Below are 21,811 nucleotides of genomic sequence, written 5' to 3'. Positions count from 1 at the left end.
CCCCATAATGGGATGGACCTTTTAAGTTATTGAACTTACTTTATAACATCATTTCCAAAACACTCTACTTATAGAATGAAATTATTCAAATTATGAAAGAATCTCTCACTTGATGAAATAATCACATGAACCTACTGAGTAGCATCTTCTCTTAATGTTATTATAGCGCGTGTTTCCTGATCAATAGACACTTAACAAAAGGAGGGATTGAAAGTTTCTGTATTTCAAGGGCACCTGGGTGGCTCAGTCATTAAGTGTCTGCCTTTGGCTCAGGTCATGATCCCAGGGTCCTGGGATCGAGCCCTGCATCGGGCTCTCTGCTCCGCGGGAAGCCTGCTTCTCCCTCTCCCGCTCCCCCTGCTTGTGTTCCCTCTCTCGCTGTGTCTCTCTCTATCAAATAAATAAAATCTTAAAAAAAAAAAAGTTTCTGTATTTCAAGCCACAGAACGAGAAAGTAAGAAAATTAAAAAAAAAAAAAAGGAAATCTGAAATTATAATGGTGTAAAAAAAAATCTGGATTTTCTTAGACAGGAAGCTAAAATTCCAGGCTGGTTTTCAACCCTGGATGACCATCAAACTGAGCTCCGTTTCTGTGGGCTTCACAGCTGGGGGCAGATGTGCAGCAAGGGAGACTCAGGACAGGATGGCAAGCAGGCAAGGGGGCTCAGTCTTACTATTTGTTCACTGGATGTTTTTCATAAGATCCTTTCCTTTTTGTAGAAAGTGAGGCAAGAACACATCCCGTTCACATGCCATTTGGTAGTTCAGGAGACTTTTCACTCTCATGGAAAATCCCAAGGAAGGTTGGTACTCAAGGTTTTCAAGGCCAAAATCCAAACAGTATGGAGTCTCAGGGGTTTGTACCAATTGCTCTCTGCCATGCACCTGCTGCCCAGAACCTCAGTCTATCTCTGCATGGGGTTCCCTAGGCCAATGAAGAATGTGCCTCCAAGACCTCCCTCAGTTCCTCTGGTACCTCTTTCTTCAACCTTCCACTTCCCCCTCTGCACACCCTCCTTCCTTTCACCTTCTGTCAAATTTTCCCATCTCCCCATGTTTGCACTGGCCTGCCTCCCTCTTCTGCCAGGATGAACAAAACCCTGGCCTCCTCTTATGGTTTTGAAGTTACCATAGCCACCAGGCCATTCTCTTCACTATCAAGTTTTGCCACAGGGAATGGAGAGTTTGGGAACCATGGTGTGGAATGGCAGGAAGAAAGCTCTTAGAGAAATACAGTTCATGTTTTTCTTTGGTTATCACTACATGTGGAAAAAAATCAGACAATTTTAGCACAGCAAGGATCAGTGTAGCCATGGGTTAAGGAGGGGTTTGCTCCACATGGTGAGGCAGGCTGTCAGCATCTATTTGCCTGAGAGTTGGCAGGCTTCGTGTGCAAGACTCGCCCAAGCAGAAGCAGCAGGCAAGCACAATGAACTGGGCCCAATAACCAAGTCTTGAACATAAAATTTCAAGTGGCCTTTTTTTGTCATTGTGTATTTTGTTTTGTTTTGGTCTTGCAATAGGACTGTCAACTCCATGGGTGCAGAGACCACATGTATCTTGTTTGCCACATGGCTAGCATGAAAGAGGGATTCAGGAAATATTTGTTGAATTAAAGAGTAAGTGGATGTGATTTGTCACCACCTCTAGTCCTCCCAGGCAAACAGGGGACTGAATGTCAACCTGAATCTGGTTCTGGAAGCTCTGCAAGTCCTTGAAGCACATGCCATTGCTTCGGCAGCCCTCTGATGAGGCGGAACAGGAAAGAGAGGGACACTTCCCCTCTGGGCACAGACATGCCCACTGTGGACTCGGTGACTTCGGTGCTTCAGTTCACTGGGGCTGATACTCAGCAGGGGCTAGGCACAGAATGGCAGTATAGCTGGATGGCTGGGTTTATGAGCACCTGTGAGACTTCCCTCAGACCCCAGAAATACTTGGGCAGAGAAGGGGACCTTTCAGGGGTTGGGAAGAGACACTGCAATCTGGCTTATTACCCTGAGGTAGCCCCATTTGCACATCTGTGTAGGCTAGTGAGAACCTGGGAAACTCAGGTTACATTTTGGAAACTCAGTCTTGAAACACTACTTGCACCATCTCTGGGATGAGCACCCCTGACCTGTTGGGGATGGTGGCAGTGGCGGTGGAGTCCTGCTACACGTGGCCTCGGGTAAGGTGGCCTGGAAGTTCAAACAGGAGAATGTGAATGCAGTGCCCCTCGAGCTCCCAGGGATAATTCTTCTGTGATGCCCTGGAATGTATGAGGCAAGTGGGTGGGCTTGGTATCTGGAAAGCAAACAGTGGCTCTTACTCAAGATAATGAGCTTCTAGTAGAGCATGTGACTCTTGATCTCAGGGTTGTGAGTTCAAGCCCCACACTGGGTGTGGAGCCTACTTAAGAAAGAAAAGAAAGAAAAGAAAGAAAGAAAGAAAGAAAGAAAGAAAGAAAGAAAGAAAGAAAGAAAGAAAGAAAGAAAGAAAGAAAGAAAGGAGGAAGGAAGAAAGGAGGAAGGAAGGAAAGAAAGAAAGAAAGAAAGAAAGAAAGAAAGAAAGAAAGAAAGAAAGAAAGAAAGGAGGAAGGAAGGAAAGAAAGAAAGAAAGAAAGAAAGAAAGAAAGAAAGAAAGAAAGAAAAGAAAAGAAAGAAAGACAATGAGCTTCTTAAAAGTTTGAACTTCTTCCTAAATAAAAGAGGGGACTAACAACAGAAGGGGCCAGAGTCCCTAGGTGAAAGAGCAGCTTCTGAACCATAGTCGAGTAGGAAGGGGGTGCAATTCAGCCTCCTGAGGAGAACTAAGGTATTGCCCTGATTGAAGCCCAGGGCAAGGGGCTGGCTAGCTGCTCTCATTGTGGTGCAAGGGAGGCTGCTGGGTTGAGAGGCTGTCAGCTTCCCACATTCCAGAGGCACTGGATTCATGATGTTTCCTGTGGACCAGATGTGGGGCCAGCAAAAGAGAGAGCGGGCACAAGATTATGTTAGATCCTGTCCAAAATGGTCAGTCAGAGGGATTTGGTGATCCTAATAAAGGGATGAGTTGCCAGACTCTTGGAGGCTGCAGAAAGATGTATAGTTGACCAGCCTAAGAAAGACATTTGCCCATGTTAAAAGATCAGGGAGTGATGGGCGCCTGGGTGGCTCAGTTGGTTAAGCGACTGCCTTCGGCTCAGGTCATGATCCCGGAGTCCCTGGATCGAGTCCCGCATCGGGCTCCCTGCTCGGCGGGGAGTCTGCTTCTCCCCCTGACCCTCCCCCCTCTCATGTGCTCTCTCTCTCAAATAAATAAATAAATAATCTTAAAAAAAAAAAAAAAAAGATCAGGGAGTGAGAAACCGTAGCAAAGGCAAGGATTTATCTCCAAGAAATTCACAAAGTGTCTAATGAAAGGAAGAATCAGCTATGCCTAATGACCCAGGGCTCATTTATGCTACCTCACAGTAACTCTAGCCAAATCAGACTTCTCCTGGTCCCCTTAAGTCTCTCCCTCTCACCACTCCAACCCTAGAGGGGTCCAAGGTCCAAGTTAGGATGTAGGAGATCTATTCTCCCATAATGGGATGGACCTTTTAAGTTATTGAACTTACTTTATAACATCATTTCCAAAACACTCTACTCATAGAATGAAAGAATCTCTCACTTGATGAAATAATCACATGAACCCACTGAGTAGCATCTTCTCTTAATAGGGCGTGTTTCCTGATCAATAGACACTTAACAAAAGGAGGGATTGAAAGTTTCTGTATTTCAAGGGCTTGAAAGACCCAGCCCCATAAAGCAGCATCCAGGCAGTGACTTGAAAGGCTGCCAAGACTAAGAGGGAACCTGTCCAGCCCACAAGAGGAGCACTTTTGGACCCACAATCTAACTACTGTTGTAGTCAGGATGGCCTTTTCCTGGCAAAGTGTAACGATCCTCTGGACAACTACTAGTGACTGAGAAAATATGATCTGCTGAGAGGTGCCAGGAAATACCAAGTGGCCACTACATGAACCATCAGGATCTTTTTAGGATCAAACATCACGGTCATCTCCAAATACTCGGGCCATGGGGAAGTATGGCCCAACAATATGGTTTTATGAAAGAGCCTCCCGCACCAAATGTCCCAGAACATTTCAGAATCTTCCACTGGTGACCCTAAGCGAGCCACAGTCCTGTAGTAGGGGTGTGAGTGGTGCTTGCCCTGCCTCTATAGCTCCAAACCAACTTGCCACCTTCATGAATGATGCTCCCATGGCCTATAGAGAGATTGGCAAGAGCCGCAGACTCTTGGAGTCTGTTCAAAGCAACCATCTCCCACCATTTTGTTCCCAGCCTGTTCCCATTTCTCGTTGCTCCTGACTGAGTTCCCTCGCCTATCCTAGACTTGCCTGGGAAATCAGGCTCCCTGGCTTGGTGCTCAGCTCTCTGAGGCCTGATCTGGGGCCCACTCTCCCTACTCTTCCAACTTCAGTTGTCTTGGGTAAGATGCTCTGCTCTAGTCAGCCCCTGAGGACCTAGAGCTTAGCTCAAATCTAAACTAATACCTCAACCATCTTCCAAAGGGGAGGATTCAGGCACTACTCTCCTGCATTTCTTAGGGCAGCCAAAGACCTTCAGGCATGAGGAAAAAGCTCAAGGCAGGTACGATGGTTTCCTATATCAACCCTGGAGCACCCCCAATATTTTCCAGTAGGAGATACAACGAACTTGTTATAGGACTCCAGAGCTTGCAGGGTCAAGACTCTAGTGGTATAAGTAAAGCTGTCCCCAGTAATGGACACACCTGGCCTTATCTATGGGGTGTGCTTCCTCTGAAGCAGTCTATTAAGTAGGCAGAGAGACACCAGCAAGGGCAGCCTTCCCTCTACCCAAATACATTGGGCCACCCCTTGAACCAATTTTTCATATGAAAGTTGGTCAATCCTTCCTGAAATTTTAGTTGTCCAGATTGGGGTCCTAAGCTAACAGGCAAAATTCTAGATCCCAGTGACTGACTGGCACCTTCCCCCTGCCTCATAGTTAAATTCCACCCAGCACAGTTCTCGGAGATACAGGTACTAGATAATTCCCATGTTCATTTTTGTTCCTTTTTAGCTTTTATATTTAGACAGAAGACCAGAAACAAACACTATGTTCTCAGCTTCACCTGAGCATGACAAGGTCCCGGTACACAAAAATTGTCCTGCTGTACTAAGAACTGGGAGCTTTATCAGGCAGCCTGAAGAAAATCCCAGGAAAGCTGCTGAGGCAAAGACTGTATCTCCAGGGCAACCTTTTGAACCAACAGAGCTCAGGTCTCCACCCCTTGGCTCAACCAACCGGCTGGTTAGGACTCCACCCAGAGTGGATTAACTTGTGGGCTCATAGTTGTCAGCTTGCAGACTCCTTTCTTTTCTTGTTTCGAGTTCCACTTGTGACCTGGGCCTGGAACTGTAGGCACACACCTCTGGAAGGGCATCTGCAGGCTTTCCACCACTCTGCCCTTTAGCTATGCTTTTTGAAAAAACATATTTATGAAGGTATAATTGACATACAATAAATTGGACAGATTTAAAGTATGCACTTTGATAAGTTTTGTCAGAGCTAAATGTCTGTGAAACCATCACCACAATCAGTAAGTGACCATCCCAAAAGTTTTCATTCCCTTATGTAATTCCTTTCCTTCTGCCCCTCCCTGGCCCCATTCCCAGGTAAACACTGATCCTCTTACTGACACTGTAGATTAATTTGCATTTTCTAGACTTTCATAAAGTGACATCATAAAGGATGTGCTCTTCTTTATCTGGCTTCTTTCACTCTGGCTATCCACTTTTAAGAGACACCATTCTGATGAAAGCCAGTTCAGCTTAGTGAATCCTACCAAGAGCTCATGCCTGTGCAGTGACTAGGTGTCATGAATTCTGATTAGGCTATGTAATTTTTCAACAAGGATGCCAAATCCACTTTCTGATTAATGGGTCTCTCTTAAACACCAACAAGAATAACTTGCACTCTTAAGTTTTTGCCAAAACATATAACTTTGAATATTGTTCCCTCCCTCCAATTCTTACCAAAAACTCAGTTAAGTGAAACAAAGTCCACGTAGGATTCCCTGAAGGGTATGCAGTACATCCAGTTCTGTGGATTATGTAATTCCAGACATTCACAACATTGTAAATTTTGATCACACTGTTTTAAACCTTTATAGAATCTCTTATCATGAATTATGCTTTGTGATTATGCTCTCAGCTTGCAGGGACTCAAACAAGAATTGGGTATAGGGGTGCCTGGGTGGCTCAGTCGTTAAGCATCTGTCTTTGGCTCAGGTCATGATCCCAGGGTCCTGGGATCGAGCCCCACATCAGGCTCCATGCTCAGCGGGAAGCCTGCTTCTCCCTCTCCCACTCCCTCTGCTTGTGTTCCCTCTCTCGCTGTGTCTGTCAAATAAATAAAATCTTAAAAAAAAAAAAAAGAATTGGGTATAATGCTGAAGAATTTATAGATGAAATGGTACAATGTCTGGAATTTGTTTTAAAAAGATCTCCAGTTTTAAAAAGATCTTTAAAAAGATCGCTCTCTCTCTCTCTGTCAAATAAATAAATAAAATCTTTAAAAAAAAAAAAAAAAAGATCTCCAGAGGAGTCCCTGGGTGGCTCAGTCGGTTAAGCTTCCAATTCTTCGTTTTGGCTCAGGTCCTGATCGCATGGGTTGTGAGATTGAGCCCCACGTCAGGCTCCCCACTCAGTGGAAGTCTGCTTGGATACTCTCTCCCTCTGTCCCTCCCCCGCCCCTCGCTCAGATAAATAAATACATCTTTTTAAAAAATTATTTTAAAAAAACCTCCAGAAAAAAATAAAAGTGGGAGGAGTAGATTAAGTGAGTATGGCCAAATTTTGGCAGTTGTTGAAGTTTTGTGATGAACATAGGAAGATTCATTATATTCTTCTTACTACTTTTGTGTGTGCTTGAAAATTATCATAAAGCAGAATGGAGGGTTTTTTTTTTAAGATTTTATTTATTTATTTGATAGCAAGAGCAAGAGAGCACAAGCAGGGGGAACAGTAGAGGGAGAGAGAGAAGCAGGCTCCCCGCCAAGCAGGGAGCCCAATGCAGGGCTCGATCCCAGGACCTTGGGATCATGACCTGAGCCGAAGGCAGACGCTTAAACCATCTGAGCCACCCACGTGCCTGCAGAGTGGAGTTTTTTTAAGATTTTTTTATTTTTATTTTTAAGTAATCTCTATACCAAACATGAGACTGGAACCCACAACCATGAGGTCAAGAGTCACATGCTCTGCTGACTGAGCCAGCCAGCTGCCCCAAGCACAGTGTTTTTTTGAACAGCTGTAAGGGTCTTTGTCACAGGGATATTGTTTAAGATTTTGCTGACTTATCACTACAGTATACTTTTGAAACTATGGAGAAATTTAGGGCTTAAATATTTTTCTTTTTTTTTTTAATATTTTTCTTAATCCAATGCCTAGTAAGAGAAATCACTTAGCAACAGTTGTTTATTGTAAAATGGTTTTATCAGAATTGATTTGTAGGTATTAGCAGCCTGACCTACCTGGAATTTGGAAATTTCTTTTGATATTGGACAAAGAACAAAGGAAAAAAATGTCTTCCTTCTGTGAGGTTAGTTTAGGAGCATATTGGATATAGGAAGAGTTTCTGAAAGAAATTTTAAGACTTCCAGAGTCTCAATCCAGAATGTAAAAATTTAGTATGAAACAGTAAAAGAATAATACACCATGACCAACCAAGAATGCAAAGATAGCTTAATATTTTAAAATATACTCAAACTTACCACATTTATAGGCCAGAGAAAGTAAACCATATGATCATTTTTATTTTACATTTGATAAAATTGAACAATCAAGTCTGTATAGATATTAAAAAAAAAAGATTAGAACCTAGACATGGAAAGATCCTTATGCTAAAGAATGTCTATCGCAAATCAACCGCCAACATAATACTTACTGAACTATTCCTGTGATACCATGAATTAGACAAATTTCCTACTATAACCACTAGTATTAACTATTACTTATATTTCCAGCAATAAACAGTCATATCCAATATAATAAGATAATATAAAATTAAAGAACGTAAATATACACTGGAAAGGCAGAAGAGAGTAATGTATTCTTATTTGCAGACTTGATTATCTTCCTTAAAAATTGGAGAGTAAACTGAAAAACCATTAAGTTCAGAATGTGGATAATTGCAAAATAATATACAAAAGTAATAGATTTGCCATTTACCAACAGCAGCCTGTTGGAAAATATCATTCAAAAAATTCTCATTTACAATATCAATATATAAAATACTTGAAACATGCTGAAAAGAAACATTCACATCCATGGGAAGATTACAAATGTTTTTGAAGGCCCATAAATGTTAATGCAAATACCCTAAGCACTTGAATGTGAATCCTCAATATTGTACATTAATTTCCCCCAAGTTATCTATGAATACAAGGTCATTATGATAAGGGACAGAAGCAGGAAAATGTTTACCCTTAGTCTGGAAGGCTGACCTAAACCCACATAGTTTCAATAAGGATCAAATATGTGCTGGTCGCTACATTCTTTAAGGGTCTCATGACTGCCTGTATATCTCACCAATAGTTAATACTGAACTGATTGATAAACACCAGAAGAATCTTGCAAAAGTATTTTTGCAAGTAGAAATTCAAAGAAACTTTTGTAATCTGATACTCCCCGCATGCCCTCTTCCTTTGATTACTAAGTATGTAACCACCAGCCTCACACAGCAGTCTCCATGCTACTTAAATAAACTTACTAAGTTGCACCGTAAAGGTCTCAATTCTTTCTTGACTGTTGTGCTCAACAACCCTGCATCAATTACAATAATAATAAGATTTGTAATATAATAAATTTTCAAGACATTTTTGAAAAATAAAAATAAAGAAGGGGTGTCAGACCTACTAGATGTTAAAGTATGTTAAAAAGTCCCAGGAGTTAAACTGTTGCTGGTGCAAGAATGACATAAATCAGTGAAACAAAATGTAAAGCCCCCAAATAAACCTACGTGTATATAAATTGATATATGGTAAGACATGCATTTCAGGCCAGTGGGGAAAGAATGATATTGGTTCTAACCATTTGAAATACAATAATAATTAGAATTGTCTCTCTATATGCAAAGTCAATTCCATATGTATATAAATGTGGAAACATTTTAATGTGGAAAATGAAAGCATAGGATTGAGTTAGGGAGGAAGTCAACTTTTCTATATGCTTCTGTCAGTGAGTCCTCTGGCTCAACTATGGACCCAATAGTTATTTCTTATCACACTTTCTTGAGGCGTTGACAATGACCTTCTGGTAAGCACTAGATGAGAAAAGTCCTGATTGCAATGGAACACCTAGAAGACCACACCCCACAGGTCCCCTCCCCTGCCCATGATCATGCACCCTCTGCCTGCTCTCTTGTACATCCCTGCCCCCCAACCTCTCCCTGTAAGACTCTAGATGTCCATCCTGCCGGTGGAGAAGTCGGTTGTTAAGGTGTGAGCCTACCACCTCACTGTCTGGCACCCAAAATAAATTTCTCCAGTCCTCTTTTCCAAACCCTTGAGTTTTTGGCTTCTTTTGCAATGAGTTTATGTGAGTTTATTCAGCAACATTGTTGGCAAACCCAGCCAAGAGCTATGCTTTTGCTTTTACCTGCTCCCTCAGGATTCTGGGGGCAAGGAGGGGCAGTTGGCCATGGCACTGCACCAGGGCATACTCCTTCATTTCCTGAGTTAGCAGCTGTGACATATTGTTCCATAACACTTCCCAGGTTAACATTTAATTTTGTTCCATTCCTAAGAGAAAGCAAAGAGTACATAAACTGACAGATTCCATGTTTCTGTTGACATGTCCCTCAACCTCTCTCATCTTCTGGAGCACCAATTCCTTCACAGCACCCTGGGCTTTATTACATCCACATTTCAATTCCTGCAATAACTAGGAGCTTGAGTCCTATGATTCCACTGCAAAAAGAGACTATACCTGGCTGATTTCTTCCCTAAAGCACTTGCTAAATATTTAAGTGTGAGTTCCTTAAAACTCCCGTGATAGGCTTCTCACGACAAGTCAACATTTCTCAACTCTCTTTTATTTTATATTATGTGTCCCTGTTGTACCATATACAGTAAAGATTGCTCTTTGTCCCTGGTTCCTGGGAAGGGGACTCCACATCCTTGGCATTTCCCGAATAATGGGAGTATCTTTGTAATTCATGAGCCCCTTGGTCACACCTGAACTTACGCTAATGAGATGGCAGGATGAGGGGTTGGGCACCAGAAAGACCAACCATATGATTTAAGGTTGGGGCTTTGAATCAGGCTAACCTCCCAGCAGGGGAGAGTGGCTGGAAATTGAGTTCAATCATATGGCCAAGATTCAATCAATTAATGCCTACATAATGAAGTTTGGGAGAGCTTCCAGGTTGGTGAACACATCCATGTGCCTGGAAGGTGAGGCACCCATTCTATGGGGAGAGGATGTGGAAGCTCTGTGTTTGGGACCCTCCTAGATTTCACCCTACGTGTCTTTTCATTTGACTGGTACTCTTAGCCAGGATGCAGTAGGAAGTCTTTCAAATCAGAGGGCTAAAAGCTATCAGAAGGGAAGAGGGGGAGAGGCAAAAGCAGGGAAGGAATGTGTTTTATTTTGCAGAATCAACAGTTTCAGCCAAGGAGACACCCAGCTAGGTATTTCACCTGATAGCCCCTTGCTCGGTGTGTCTCACCTGGTAGCCTCTTACTGAGGACCTGCACAGACCCCCCTTGGTCCCCCCCCCCGGTGTGGCCTCAGCCATCCTGTTCCCTCCTGGACTTACCTATTCATCCCAAAGATGTTGAAAATCAGACCAAAATGAAAATGTTGTCTTGAATGTAAGATAAATTTTCAAAATAGGTAATTGTGAGGCAGTAAAAATTACACCTAAGTAGGACCCTAGGCCTCATGTATCAACAAGAGAGGACCCAGGCATTCTCACCTGAGTCCTTAACTCTGATGGGATTTTTATACCTTAGCTATTACTCCTTGTGATGGTTCATTTGATGTGTCAACTTGACTGGGTAAGAGATGTCCAGATAACTGCTAAAACATTATTTTTGGGTGCATCTGTCTGTGAGGATGTTTCTGGGAGAGATTAGCATTTGAATCAGCGGACTTAGTAAAATAGACTGCCCCCCATACCACACCCCCCCCATAGGGGGTGGGCATCATCCAATCTGTGAGGACCTGAATGGAACAAAAAGGAGAAGGAAGCTCTTTGCTTGAGCTGGAACATCTGTCTCTTCCTGCCTTCAGAAGTCACATTGCTGGTTCTTGAGCCTTCAGACTCATACTGATCACATCACCGGCTTTTCTGGTTCTCCAGCTACGGACAGCAGAGCAGGTATATACGGACAGCAGAGCAGGTATATATATATATATATATATAAAATAACCAGTACAGAACTAGTAGAAAATAGATACTGTTTTTAAAAAAGTCAACGGAAAAGCGCCTGGGTGGCTCAGTCATTAAGCGCCTGCCTTTGGCTCAGGTCATGATCCCAGGGTCCCAGGATCAAGTCCCGCACTGGGGGAGTCTTGCTCAGCGGAGATCCTGCTTCTCCCTCTCCCTCTCCCACTCCCCTTGCTTGTGTTCCTTCTCTCGCTGTGTCTCTCTCTGTCAAATAAGTAAGTAAAATCTTTAAAAAGAATAAAATAAAATAAAAAATATAAAAGTCAACTGAGTAAATTTAAAGATCTAATCAGTTTTACTCAATGATTCATGAATCAGGCATCCCATCTAACAAATAGAAGGGAGCTCTGAAGATTTTGTACAAGACGAAAGATTTTTATAGGCAAGAGAGTGGGACAGGAAGTCAAAAGGAGTGGATTATTTCAGGCAAAGTTACCTTCTCTTAAGGGAAGGCAGGGGGTTTTACCACACGGATTACCTCACCAGTGTTGATCAGGACATTCCAGACTGATTGCTTTAAATTCCAGTCCTAGATGGATGAAACTGATGCCAGCATCCTGGGTCTGAGGACCCATGGGGGTCCTGCAGGACAAACCAAGAAGGTTCTTAGGCATCGAGAAGGATAGAGATCAGATGGGAGCCAGCAAGAGGTGAAAGCAGAGCTTATTGAAGATATATACATACAAAGAGAGACACAGACCAAGGTCTGGGAGACTTGGAAAGGAAAAAAGCATGAGTCTCATCTTTGCTTGGGGTCTGGGGTTTTTACTGGCAACTGTGATCTGGTGTATGTGTCCTTTTAGGCATCCAGGAACTGGTCAGAGGACAGGGTCCAGGTGTCCTTAATAAGTCACTCATTCTCTGAAGTCAGGGGTCCTGGCATCAAGGTGTTTGGAGTCAGCGGTCTTGGAGAATGTTTATGAGGACCCCTCCTAGTCACTCCTTAGATGTTATCTATTGTGCTGGAAGTTTCCAAAGACATCATTCTCTTTGTCCTTTACAAGGAGTACATATGCTATTTGCATTAGAAGGCCTGTGTAGAGTGGGGTGGGTGTGCAGATCCTAGCAAGAATAGAAGCCAGAAAAGGAGCAAAGAGGGAAAAAATGGCTTTTTTTGTGTGGTCCCTTCAGTTTCCCTGTCCCAGAGCTAATTAAGGTGTCTGACATGAAAGAAGAGTCTGAGGAGGGTGCCTGGGTGGCTCAGTTGGTTAAGCGACTGCCTTCGGCTCAGGTCATGATCCTGGAGTCCCTGGATCGAGTCCCGCGTCGGGCTCCCTGCTCGGCAGGGAGTCTGCTTCTCCCTCTGACCCTCCCCCCTCTCATGTGCTCTCTCTCATTCTCTCTCTCTCAAATAAATAAAATCTTAAAAAAAAAAAAAGAAGAGTCTGAGGATACTCTGAGGGAAATGCTGGTATGAGAATTAGCCTAAGTGCAACCATGTGAAACTTATATAAATCTTTCGTTGGTTGGCAGAAATTCAAAGTTGGACATCGCAGTGCATGAGTGAGGCTGAGGAAACCCACTGTCCCATACATTGCTGGTACTCGTGCAAATGGCACAGTCCTGAGGAGCAGAACCTGTAATATACACCAAAATTACAAATGCATTTAACCCCTGATCCAGAAATCTCCCTTCTATCCTATAGATTTGCCCACACAAACGCAAACTTGTTCAGGTATTAAAGTTAGTCATTGTAGCGTTGTTTATAATCACAACTTATTATATTGTAATATAGCCCAAGTGTCCAGCAATAGGGGACTGGTTGAATGTATAAGTCTGTGGTATCAACCAATGGAATACTATACAGCTCTCAAAAAGAGACCAAGGCATGAGGAATTGCTAAATGTGCTTCGTTATGGAATTATATACAGAATATTTTGTTAAAATTTAAAAAGGAAGGAGGGGCACCTGGGTAGCTCCGTCGGTTAAGCATCTGACTCTTGATTTCAGTTAAGGTCATGATCTCAGTGTCGTGAGATGTAGCCCCACGTTGGGCTCAGCACTCAATGCGGAGTCCAGAGATGCTCTCTCCCCACTCCCTCCACCCCTCCCCCCTGCTTACGCATGCTCTCTTTAAATAAATAAATGAAATCTTTAAAAAATTTTAAAAATGAAAGAGAATATATAATAATATTTTATAAGATTATATATATACATAATATAATATGCCTTTTGTGTAAGAAAGGAGGAAATTGGGGTGTTTGACTGAGTCAGTGAGTAGAGCATGGGACTTCTGATCTTGGGGTCATGAGTTCAAGCCCCACATTGGGCATAGAGCTTACTTAAAAAAATAATAAAAATTAAAAGTAAAGGGCGCCTGGGTGGCTCAGTTGGTTAAGCGACTGCCTTCGGCTCAGGTCATGGTCCCGGAGTCCTGGGATCGAGTCCCACATCGGGCTCCCAGCTCAGCAGGGAGCCTGCTTCTCCCTCTGACCCTCTCCCCTCTCATGCTGTTTCTCTCTCTCTCTCTCTCTCAAATAAATAAATAAATAAAATCTGTAAAAAAAAAAAAAAAAAATTATAAAAAAAAAATTAAAAGTAAAAAAAGAAAGGAGGAAATAAAGTATTTATATATTTGCATAAAGAAACTTTGGAAGGATAAATAAGACACTATTATAATAAAAATGATTACTTACATGGGCAAAGCCAGGGAGAACAAAGAAGACAGGGATGGGGTGGGACTGATATTTCTCATGTACCTGTTGATATAATTTTCATTTTGAACTACATGAATATAATATCTACTAAAAAGACTTCTTACAGGGTGCCTGGGTGGCTCAGTCAGTTAAGCATCTGCCTCCCACTCAGGTCGTGATCTCAGGGTCCTGGGATCAAGCCCTGGGTCAGGCTCCCTGCTCAGTGGGGAGTCTGCTTCTCCCTCTGCCCCTCCCCTCTGCTCACACTCTCTCTCTTTTTCTCAAATAAATAATATCTTTTAAAAAAATAACAATAGATAAATACAAATTTTAAAAAGACCTTAAAACTAACACAATGTTATGTCAGTTATATCTCAATAAAATAAGTAATTTTAAAAATATATTTTAAAACATTTGAAGAGAACATTCAAAAGATTGTTAAAAATCTAAACAAGAAGACTTCCAGTTTGGGTAGGCTAGAGTAATCTGTGGCAAACTAAAGTGGCCACAAAAAACAACTAGAGGGGTGCCTGGCTGGTTCAGTCAGTAGAGTGTGTGACTCCTGATCTCCAGGTCATGAGTTCAAGCCCCATGTTTGGTGTTGAGATTACTTAAAAAAAAAAAAAAAAACTAGAAAAAACAGATGAAACAATGTTTCTAATCATCAGAGATTCTGAGGAAGCAACTCATACCATGGAACTAATTTAGTTAAAGTTCTAAAGGGAGGACTTAAGAAAGTGAGCTTATGATCTGAAGCTGCTTTTTTCCCAGAGGCATTTGCTGACCCTGGACTCAGGCAAAAGGCTAAGAATCTGACCTTGGCTCAGACAGAATGCCATGGAGTTAGGGTGACAAAACTGGAGACTTAAGAGGTCTCAAAACTACAGTATCCTTTCAAGACATTTACCAAATTTTGAAGGCACATAGGCTGCAGGCAGAAACCTCTGAAATGAATAATGTTTTCCACAGTCTTTCAAAGTTTTGAATACTACAGATTAGAGTTAAGGACTCTCCAGGGGAAGGACTGCAGTGAACTCACCAGCTCTTAGCTCAAAGTCTTGAGAACTATACCCTAGGAACAAGAACAAATAAAAGGTGGGCTACAGCCATAAACACTAACTAAATAAACAACTGCAATTCAGCCTTAGCATAGCTAGGTCACCAACTGGATCAAGGTGCTCAGCTTCCACTCTGTCTGCCTAGCAGAAAAAAAAGTGAACACTCTGTAGTAGAAGACATCATCATCTGGCCTAGCCACAGTTTTTATAAACAATGTTTTAATATCAAATCAAAATCAGTAGACAAAAGACACTTCCATAAAAATGAAAGAGACACTTCCATGAAAATGAAAACCAAGAGAAAAACAGGCAATATAAATAGACACACAAGTGATCCCAATATTGCTTTAACAAGCAAGGGCTTTAAAAGAACTATGGTTAATAGGTTCACAGAAAGAGAGGAAAAGATGGAGAACCTATATTAAAATGGAAACTTTCACCACAAAACTGAAATCTATAAAATAATCAAATGGAAATTCTGGAATAAGAAATTACACCTGATATTAAGAACTCAAGAGATGGGATGGGTTAACAATGGGTTAAAAATAGCATAAAACATGCTTGGTGAACTGGAAGACAGACTAGTTTCCAAACAGAAATAGAGAAAAAAGAATGAAAAACCCAGGAAATATTTGTTAGGAGAAAAAGATGAGAATTTTTAAAAAATCTCAGAGCACCTGGGTGGCTCAGTTGGTTAAGCAACTGCCTTCAGCTCAGGTCATGATCCCAGGGTCCTGGGATCAAGTGCCACATTGGGCTCCCTGCTCAGCGGGGAGCCTGCTTCTCCCTCTGACCCTCTCCCCTCTCATGCTGTTTCTCTCTCTCTCACTCTAATAAATAAATAAAATCTTAAAAAAAAAATACCTGGTTTTTATTTTTCTGAGGAAGCCTCTCTTCTGTTTCCATGCCCTTCTTTTTGTAAAAAATAAAATAAAAATTCCAAGCCTGGAGACATTTCAGGAAAAACCTGCCAAGGAAAATGCCTAGAATTCAATGGACAGAGGAGCCACAATGCAAAAAAAAAAAGAAAAAAGAGAGAAGGCCATAAAATGTTCCAATGACTTGAGAATTATGTTGTTTATCAATTTTCGTTACAAAATGTACACCAAATGTCACATTCCTTATTTTTTCTCAATCAAATGGAATCTACTCTGTGCCCCAACCTGCCACACTGGGAAGAAACTCAACCCTAGTCATTAGTGGGGCTCCGTCCTCCCTCCACAAGGTTACAAAATATCAGGGGCTTATGCTGTGCCAGAAAAATTGAAAGCAAGGCCAGGCACTTAGTGGTAGCTGTCTTAGCTCAGGCTGCTATAATGAAATACTACAGTCTGGATGACTTAGACAACAGACATTTCTCTCTCAGTTCTGGAGGCTGGGAGGTGCTAGCAGGTTCAGTGTCTGGTGAGCACTCTCTTCCAGGCTTTCACTTAACCTCGCATGGCAGGGGTGGGAGGACTCTGGTCTCTTCCTCTTCTTATAAGGGCATGAATTCTCTCACGGGGGCTCCAGCTTCATGACCTCACCCAAACCGAATTATCTCCCAAAGGCGCCAATACCAAATACCAAGGCACTGGGTGTGAGGGCCTCAACATAGGGATTTTCAGGTGGCACACACATGCAGTCCATTGTGGCAGTCACCGTTTCGGTCGCTCCCTCTGCTTTCAGAGGCTTGCCAAGCCCTGCAGTCCTGGCCCTCCCACGTGTCCATGTCACTGACAGCAGGGTCTCCCTGGGGGACCCTGGCCTAGGTGCTCCTACTGGGAGAAACTAGGCCCAGCCTCTCGAGGCATCCTCCAGCCTAGGAATGCTCTGGGCAAAATTAGGGGCCTGGGTGTCCACTATTCATAGGGAGAAAACCTCAAATCTCCAGACCCCAGAGAATCTCAGCCTCTGCTCAGCGCACACCCACAGCCCACTTCTGTCTCTGTCAGCCTAGGTGTTAGCACATAATCCAGATGCCAACGACACCCACCCACTCCATACCCAAAAAGCAGCTCAGAATTGAGAACAAAAGCTTCATAACTTGCTCAATGAGGAAAATGTGCATAGAGCAACAAGAACAAAATAAAAAATAATTCCACAATAAATTATCCTGCCACGAGCCTGGCAGCTTAGATAAATTCTAATGGAATGGAGAGCTAGTAAATACTGTAGCCACAATTTGGCAAAGTGAGTTAAGGAGATGAATTCTTTCAGAGCCAAGGAACTGCTCATCACGGGCGTGAAGGCTCTGGTCTAGGTAAAGATTCAACTTTTCCAGTGACCTATTGCTGAGAAATAACTATGCCAAACCTCGTGGCTTAAAACAACCACCGCTGCCTCATATCATGATTTTGTCTGTCAGTCTGGCAATTCTTCTTTTTTTTTTTTTTAAGATTTTATTTATTTATTTGACAGAGAGAGAGACAGCGAGAGCAGGAACACAAGCAGGGGGAGTGGGAGAGGGAGAAGCAGGCTTCCTGCTGAGCAGGGAGCCCGATGCGGGGCTCGACCCCAGGACCCTGGGATCACAACCTGAGCCGAAGGCAGACGCTTAACGACTGAGCCACCCAGGCGCCCCTCTCTCTTTTTTTTTTAATGTAAGAGTTACAGTTCATTTATTTATTTTTAAGTAAGCCCTACACCCAACATGGGGTTTGAACTCATGACCCCATGATCAAGAGTCACATGCTCTACCAACTGAGCCCCTCTTCTGCTCTTGATGTTGACTGAAATCACTTGGCACCATCAGATGCAGATGGGCTTGGTCTAGAGTGCTCAAGACATTCCCTCACGTTTCTGTCTCCTTGGTGGGGACAGCTGGACTCCACCGGTCGTCGATGGGAGTGCTGCACACGGCTGTTGCAGCATGCGGTCTTGGGGAATTTGGACTCCTTGCATGGCAGGTCAGGGTTCCCAGAGTGTTCCAAGAGACAGGAAGTGGAAGTTGCCTACGTCTGGAGACTGGCTCAGCATCACTTTACTGATTTTTGTTGATCAAAAAGCCATAGAATCACCCAGATTCAAGGGAAAGCCCCCTCTTAATGGGACAAGGAGCAAAGGATTTGTGGCCATCTTTAATCTGCACTGCATAGAAGTAGCCCCCTCCCTCCGGGTGATTCCAGGTGAGCTGAGTCCTGCTTTAGCAACAGCACCTATGAAACTTGATGGCCCTGGAGAAGATACCAGGAAGACCTCAAACTTGATCAGCAGTGTCTGCCTAGCTGCTGTGAACAGCACACAGGCCTTACTGCCCGGTTTACAAATGCCGAGGCTCACACTCAAGAGTCCAGCTGTATTTGATGAAGGAGACAGCAAACTGGGAGCTCTCAATAACACAAACCCATCTAGTTCATTTCAGTTTTTGCAGGAGCTGAAAAGTGCATGAGATCAATTCAGGAAGCCATTAAAAGGGTGAGCAAAAAGAAAAGTCTTTCACCATTTAAATTCTGCTCCCCCACCCCTCCTCTTGAGGAGACAAGAGCAAAGATCCTCTGAGGGGGGCACTGAGGACGGTGGGCACTGAGATGACAAAAGACCACTCCCACTTCCCTCACTCCATTCTGCAGACTCATTTCTAATACTTACATCTTTTTAAAAAATGATTTACATAAACATAATATACATAAAGAAAAGCACACAATCGTTAAATGTACAGCACAATGAACTTTCACACACTGAGCACATCATGCAACCAGCGCCGAGATTAAGGAACAGAACATTCCCAGGATGCCAGGGGCCTCCCTCATGTCCCCTTTTAGTCACTACCCTCCCCAAAGGGTAACCACTCTCCTGACTTCTACAGTCTTGCCTGGACTTGAGCTTTATATAAATGGAACCTGACAATAGGGGCCCTTTTATGGCCAGCTTCTCTCGCTCGATTTTCTGTCTGAAGATTCACCTGTGTTGTCAGAAGTTGCTGTGAAATGATTCACCTTCATCACTGAGAAGCATCCCACTGCATGAAGCTGCTACAGTTTTTCTTCTTCTCATTCTCTTGTGGAAGGATAGTTGGGCTGTTTCCGGTTTAGGCTGCAGCATGTTCCCCAGTAGCCATATGTGTGTCGGGAGCACTTCTGCTCCGCCCGCCTCTCGCTGAGGCAAGGGCACCAGTCTGAGGCATCTGAGACCTGGCCCAGCCCGCAGCACCGCACAGTGCTGCCCTCCCAAGGGCTGCAGCCTGCAGGGCTCAAGGCAGCAAGACAGGGGCCTCCCTCCTGTCCCACAATCCTTTCTGGCACTTCTCCCACCTTCCCAGGGCTTAGCCCAAGGACCCCTTCCTCTAGGACCCACAAGTGTCCCCAGGCTCATCACATCACCTCTGCCCCTCCAGTCCAGGGGCGCATGTTGCTCTTAGTGTCCCCTTCTCCTAAGTCCTGGCTTTTCCGTGAACCCTTTCATTTCCCTCAAAGGTCCAGTATTTAAAACTCGGGAGCCACGGAAGGATCAGCAGGCCCTAGTTTTAGGTCCCTCCTTCGCGCCCCCCCCCCCCCCCCCCCCGTCTCTTACCTGCAACGTTGGCAGCACTATGCGGAACATGGTAGGTTTCCTGGGAGAGCCTGGCATTTTCTCAGCCTGCACCTGAGAATGACAAGCCCCGTGACCCTGAAATTCCCTCCGACTTACTTGACTGCTTCTAACAGTACAGCCCCCTAGTGTTTTGAACCCAGGCAGGGGGGCCTGTGGGGCTTTCCGAGGAGCCAGAGTACACCTGTATTTGTGCAGTTAAAGCTGGAAAGGTGGCCGCAGCCTCTCTGCCAGGCCTCACCCCACTCTCCGTGCCAGTCCCTCCCTCAGATGCGAGCCCCCCCCCCCCCCCCCCCCCCCGCTCCTCGCCCGGGCAGTGTCTTCCCCGAGCAGCCCTTGCTCTGTGCGTTCCCAGCCCCGCCCGCGGTCTCTAGAGCACAGGGCAAGGGCAGAAAGGGGGGGGGGGCGCTGCTGGCAGCCGGGGCTCTGAGAGCAGTGGGGCCCTCGCCTCTCTCCTCCCTGTGCCCGGGCCTCTGAAGCTTCGGGACGTCCTCGGGACCTCGGTGACCAGGTGCGGTGGACAAAGCAGCACTTGGGGAGTGAAGACACCGCCCCGGGCCTTCTCTCTCGGCGCCTGCCGCGTGCCGAACCCCGTCGGAACTACTCCAGCCGAAGCTCGGCGGGACCTGAACCGTGGCGGAAGGTCAAGTCCAATCCGTGACCTAGGAAAATGGAGGCACGGTTCAACGTGTGCGGTAGAAAAACGAAATCAGGCGTGCACCCCCACGCCCCCTCGGGGAGGCTCGGCGGAGACCCACCACCGCAAGACGTGCCGAGGGCTCCCCCTGGTGGGGCTTCCAGCCGCTGCTCACGCCACCGCAGTCCCAGCTCGGGCCCCCGGGCCGAGCTGAACAATCTGCCATCTCAGGCAGGACTGGAAGACTTTCATTTGCTGCAGGGCCAAGTTATGACTCCTGGCATCCTCTGTCCTGAAATGACACTCAGTTCCAGGAAGAACTGGCTTCTGGGACAAACTTGCACGGGTGCCCAGTCTGGCCAAGCAGGTAGGCCAGTGGGTCGTGCTCGGGAAGCCGGCCCTTGTCTGCTCTCCAGCCCCACTGGGCCTGAGCGCAGACTGCTAGTGGCAAGGGGAGCCAGGGCCTCGGGGAGGGCAGAGGCTGCTCCTTACCGCCCCTGAATTCATAGCCAAGAGGGGACTCGAGCAGGAACCGGGTCTGTTTATATTGCAAACAAGGCTGATGAGATTCTATGTTTAGATCCCCTTCCGAGCCTGGGACAAAACTGGTGCAGCAGGAGAAGGGAAACAAACTGGGGCCATGCGTGACCCCTGCCTCCCTGTGGAAGCAACTGGAAATCCCCTGCTCACCCAGACCAGGGTAGATCTGGAATATTGGATGATTTACTCACTGGGCCCCAAGGACATGGCTACATAATGCCCCTGATGCATCCTGCTATCATATACACCCATGACATATGACACCTCTGTTTGTCCATCCAGGGACCGTCTCCAGCTTCCAGTGTTTGCTCTCATATACTCCCTGGTGCAGGATCCAGCCTGGCTTGAGACCCCTAATGAAATGTTGGCATGGAACCCCAAGCAGAAACCTTCTTCCTGTCCTAAAGCTGCCATCCCAGGGCTCCTTTCATGCATCCTCGAGTTGGGTGGGGGACAGCACGCCCTCCCCCGTCCCCATCTCAGGTGACTACTATAGAGCCTCCTCCCTGATCCAGCCTAGAGAAAGTTAGCAGAATATGCTTGGAGGAACTTGTTAGAGTAGCCCCCTACCATGTAGCACGTACAATTAATGCTTGTACAAAAGACATGGACACGTGAGTGAAACAGAACAGATAGCCCAGAGGCTTCCAGTGCGGAACAATGATATATAAAATATTGGAGAAAATAAAAAATCCATGTTCAACAAGGGGAGAATATACCCACAGATATTCTCAGAAATGGAATATAAAAGCAAAAAATGAATAGGGCTGAAGCTGAGGCCTCTTGGGCTCTGAGTCTTGGAACAGTCAAGGGCAGCTAGGAATTCAAGGCCTGCCAAGTGATGAGAAAGAATTCAATTGTCTGCTTGAGGTGGGGGACCAGAGTCCACATTCACTGATCAAAACTCCAGGAGCCACGTCTGGCCTCTCCCCACCATCTTCACGAACATAGATGGATAGGGAGGTCCCTGGATACCCAGATGAGTCTGCA

The 21,811-nt window shown here is 44.8% G+C and overlaps 1 protein-coding gene across 2 annotated transcripts in view; it reads right to left on the bottom strand.

Moving 5' to 3' along the window:
• Positions 1-19,678, bottom strand: part of DDR1 (discoidin domain receptor tyrosine kinase 1) — a 49,004-nt gene extending 29,326 nt beyond the window's left edge. Inside the window, exon 1 of one of the 2 annotated variants that reach the window (XM_064597332.1) lies at positions 19,627-19,678. In XM_064597332.1, the coding sequence (XP_064453402.1) occupies positions 19,627-19,656 (30 nt within the window). In that variant the 5' untranslated portion in view covers positions 19,657-19,678. Of the gene's footprint in view, positions 1-19,018; positions 19,179-19,626 lie in introns of those variants that run through there. The other variant, XM_045866517.3, reaches the window with a different exon arrangement.
• Between the last annotated feature and the right edge of the window lie 2,133 nt (positions 19,679-21,811).

This window comes from Mirounga angustirostris, unplaced genomic scaffold (assembly GCF_029215605.1).
Source record: "Mirounga angustirostris isolate CCGP_5_RB_7025 unplaced genomic scaffold, mMirAng1.0.hap1 SCAF_8, whole genome shotgun sequence".
Taxonomy (NCBI): Eukaryota; Metazoa; Chordata; class Mammalia; order Carnivora; family Phocidae; genus Mirounga; species Mirounga angustirostris.
The sequence above is the reverse complement of the archived record's forward strand: the minus strand, read 5'-3'. Positions and strand labels throughout refer to the sequence as shown.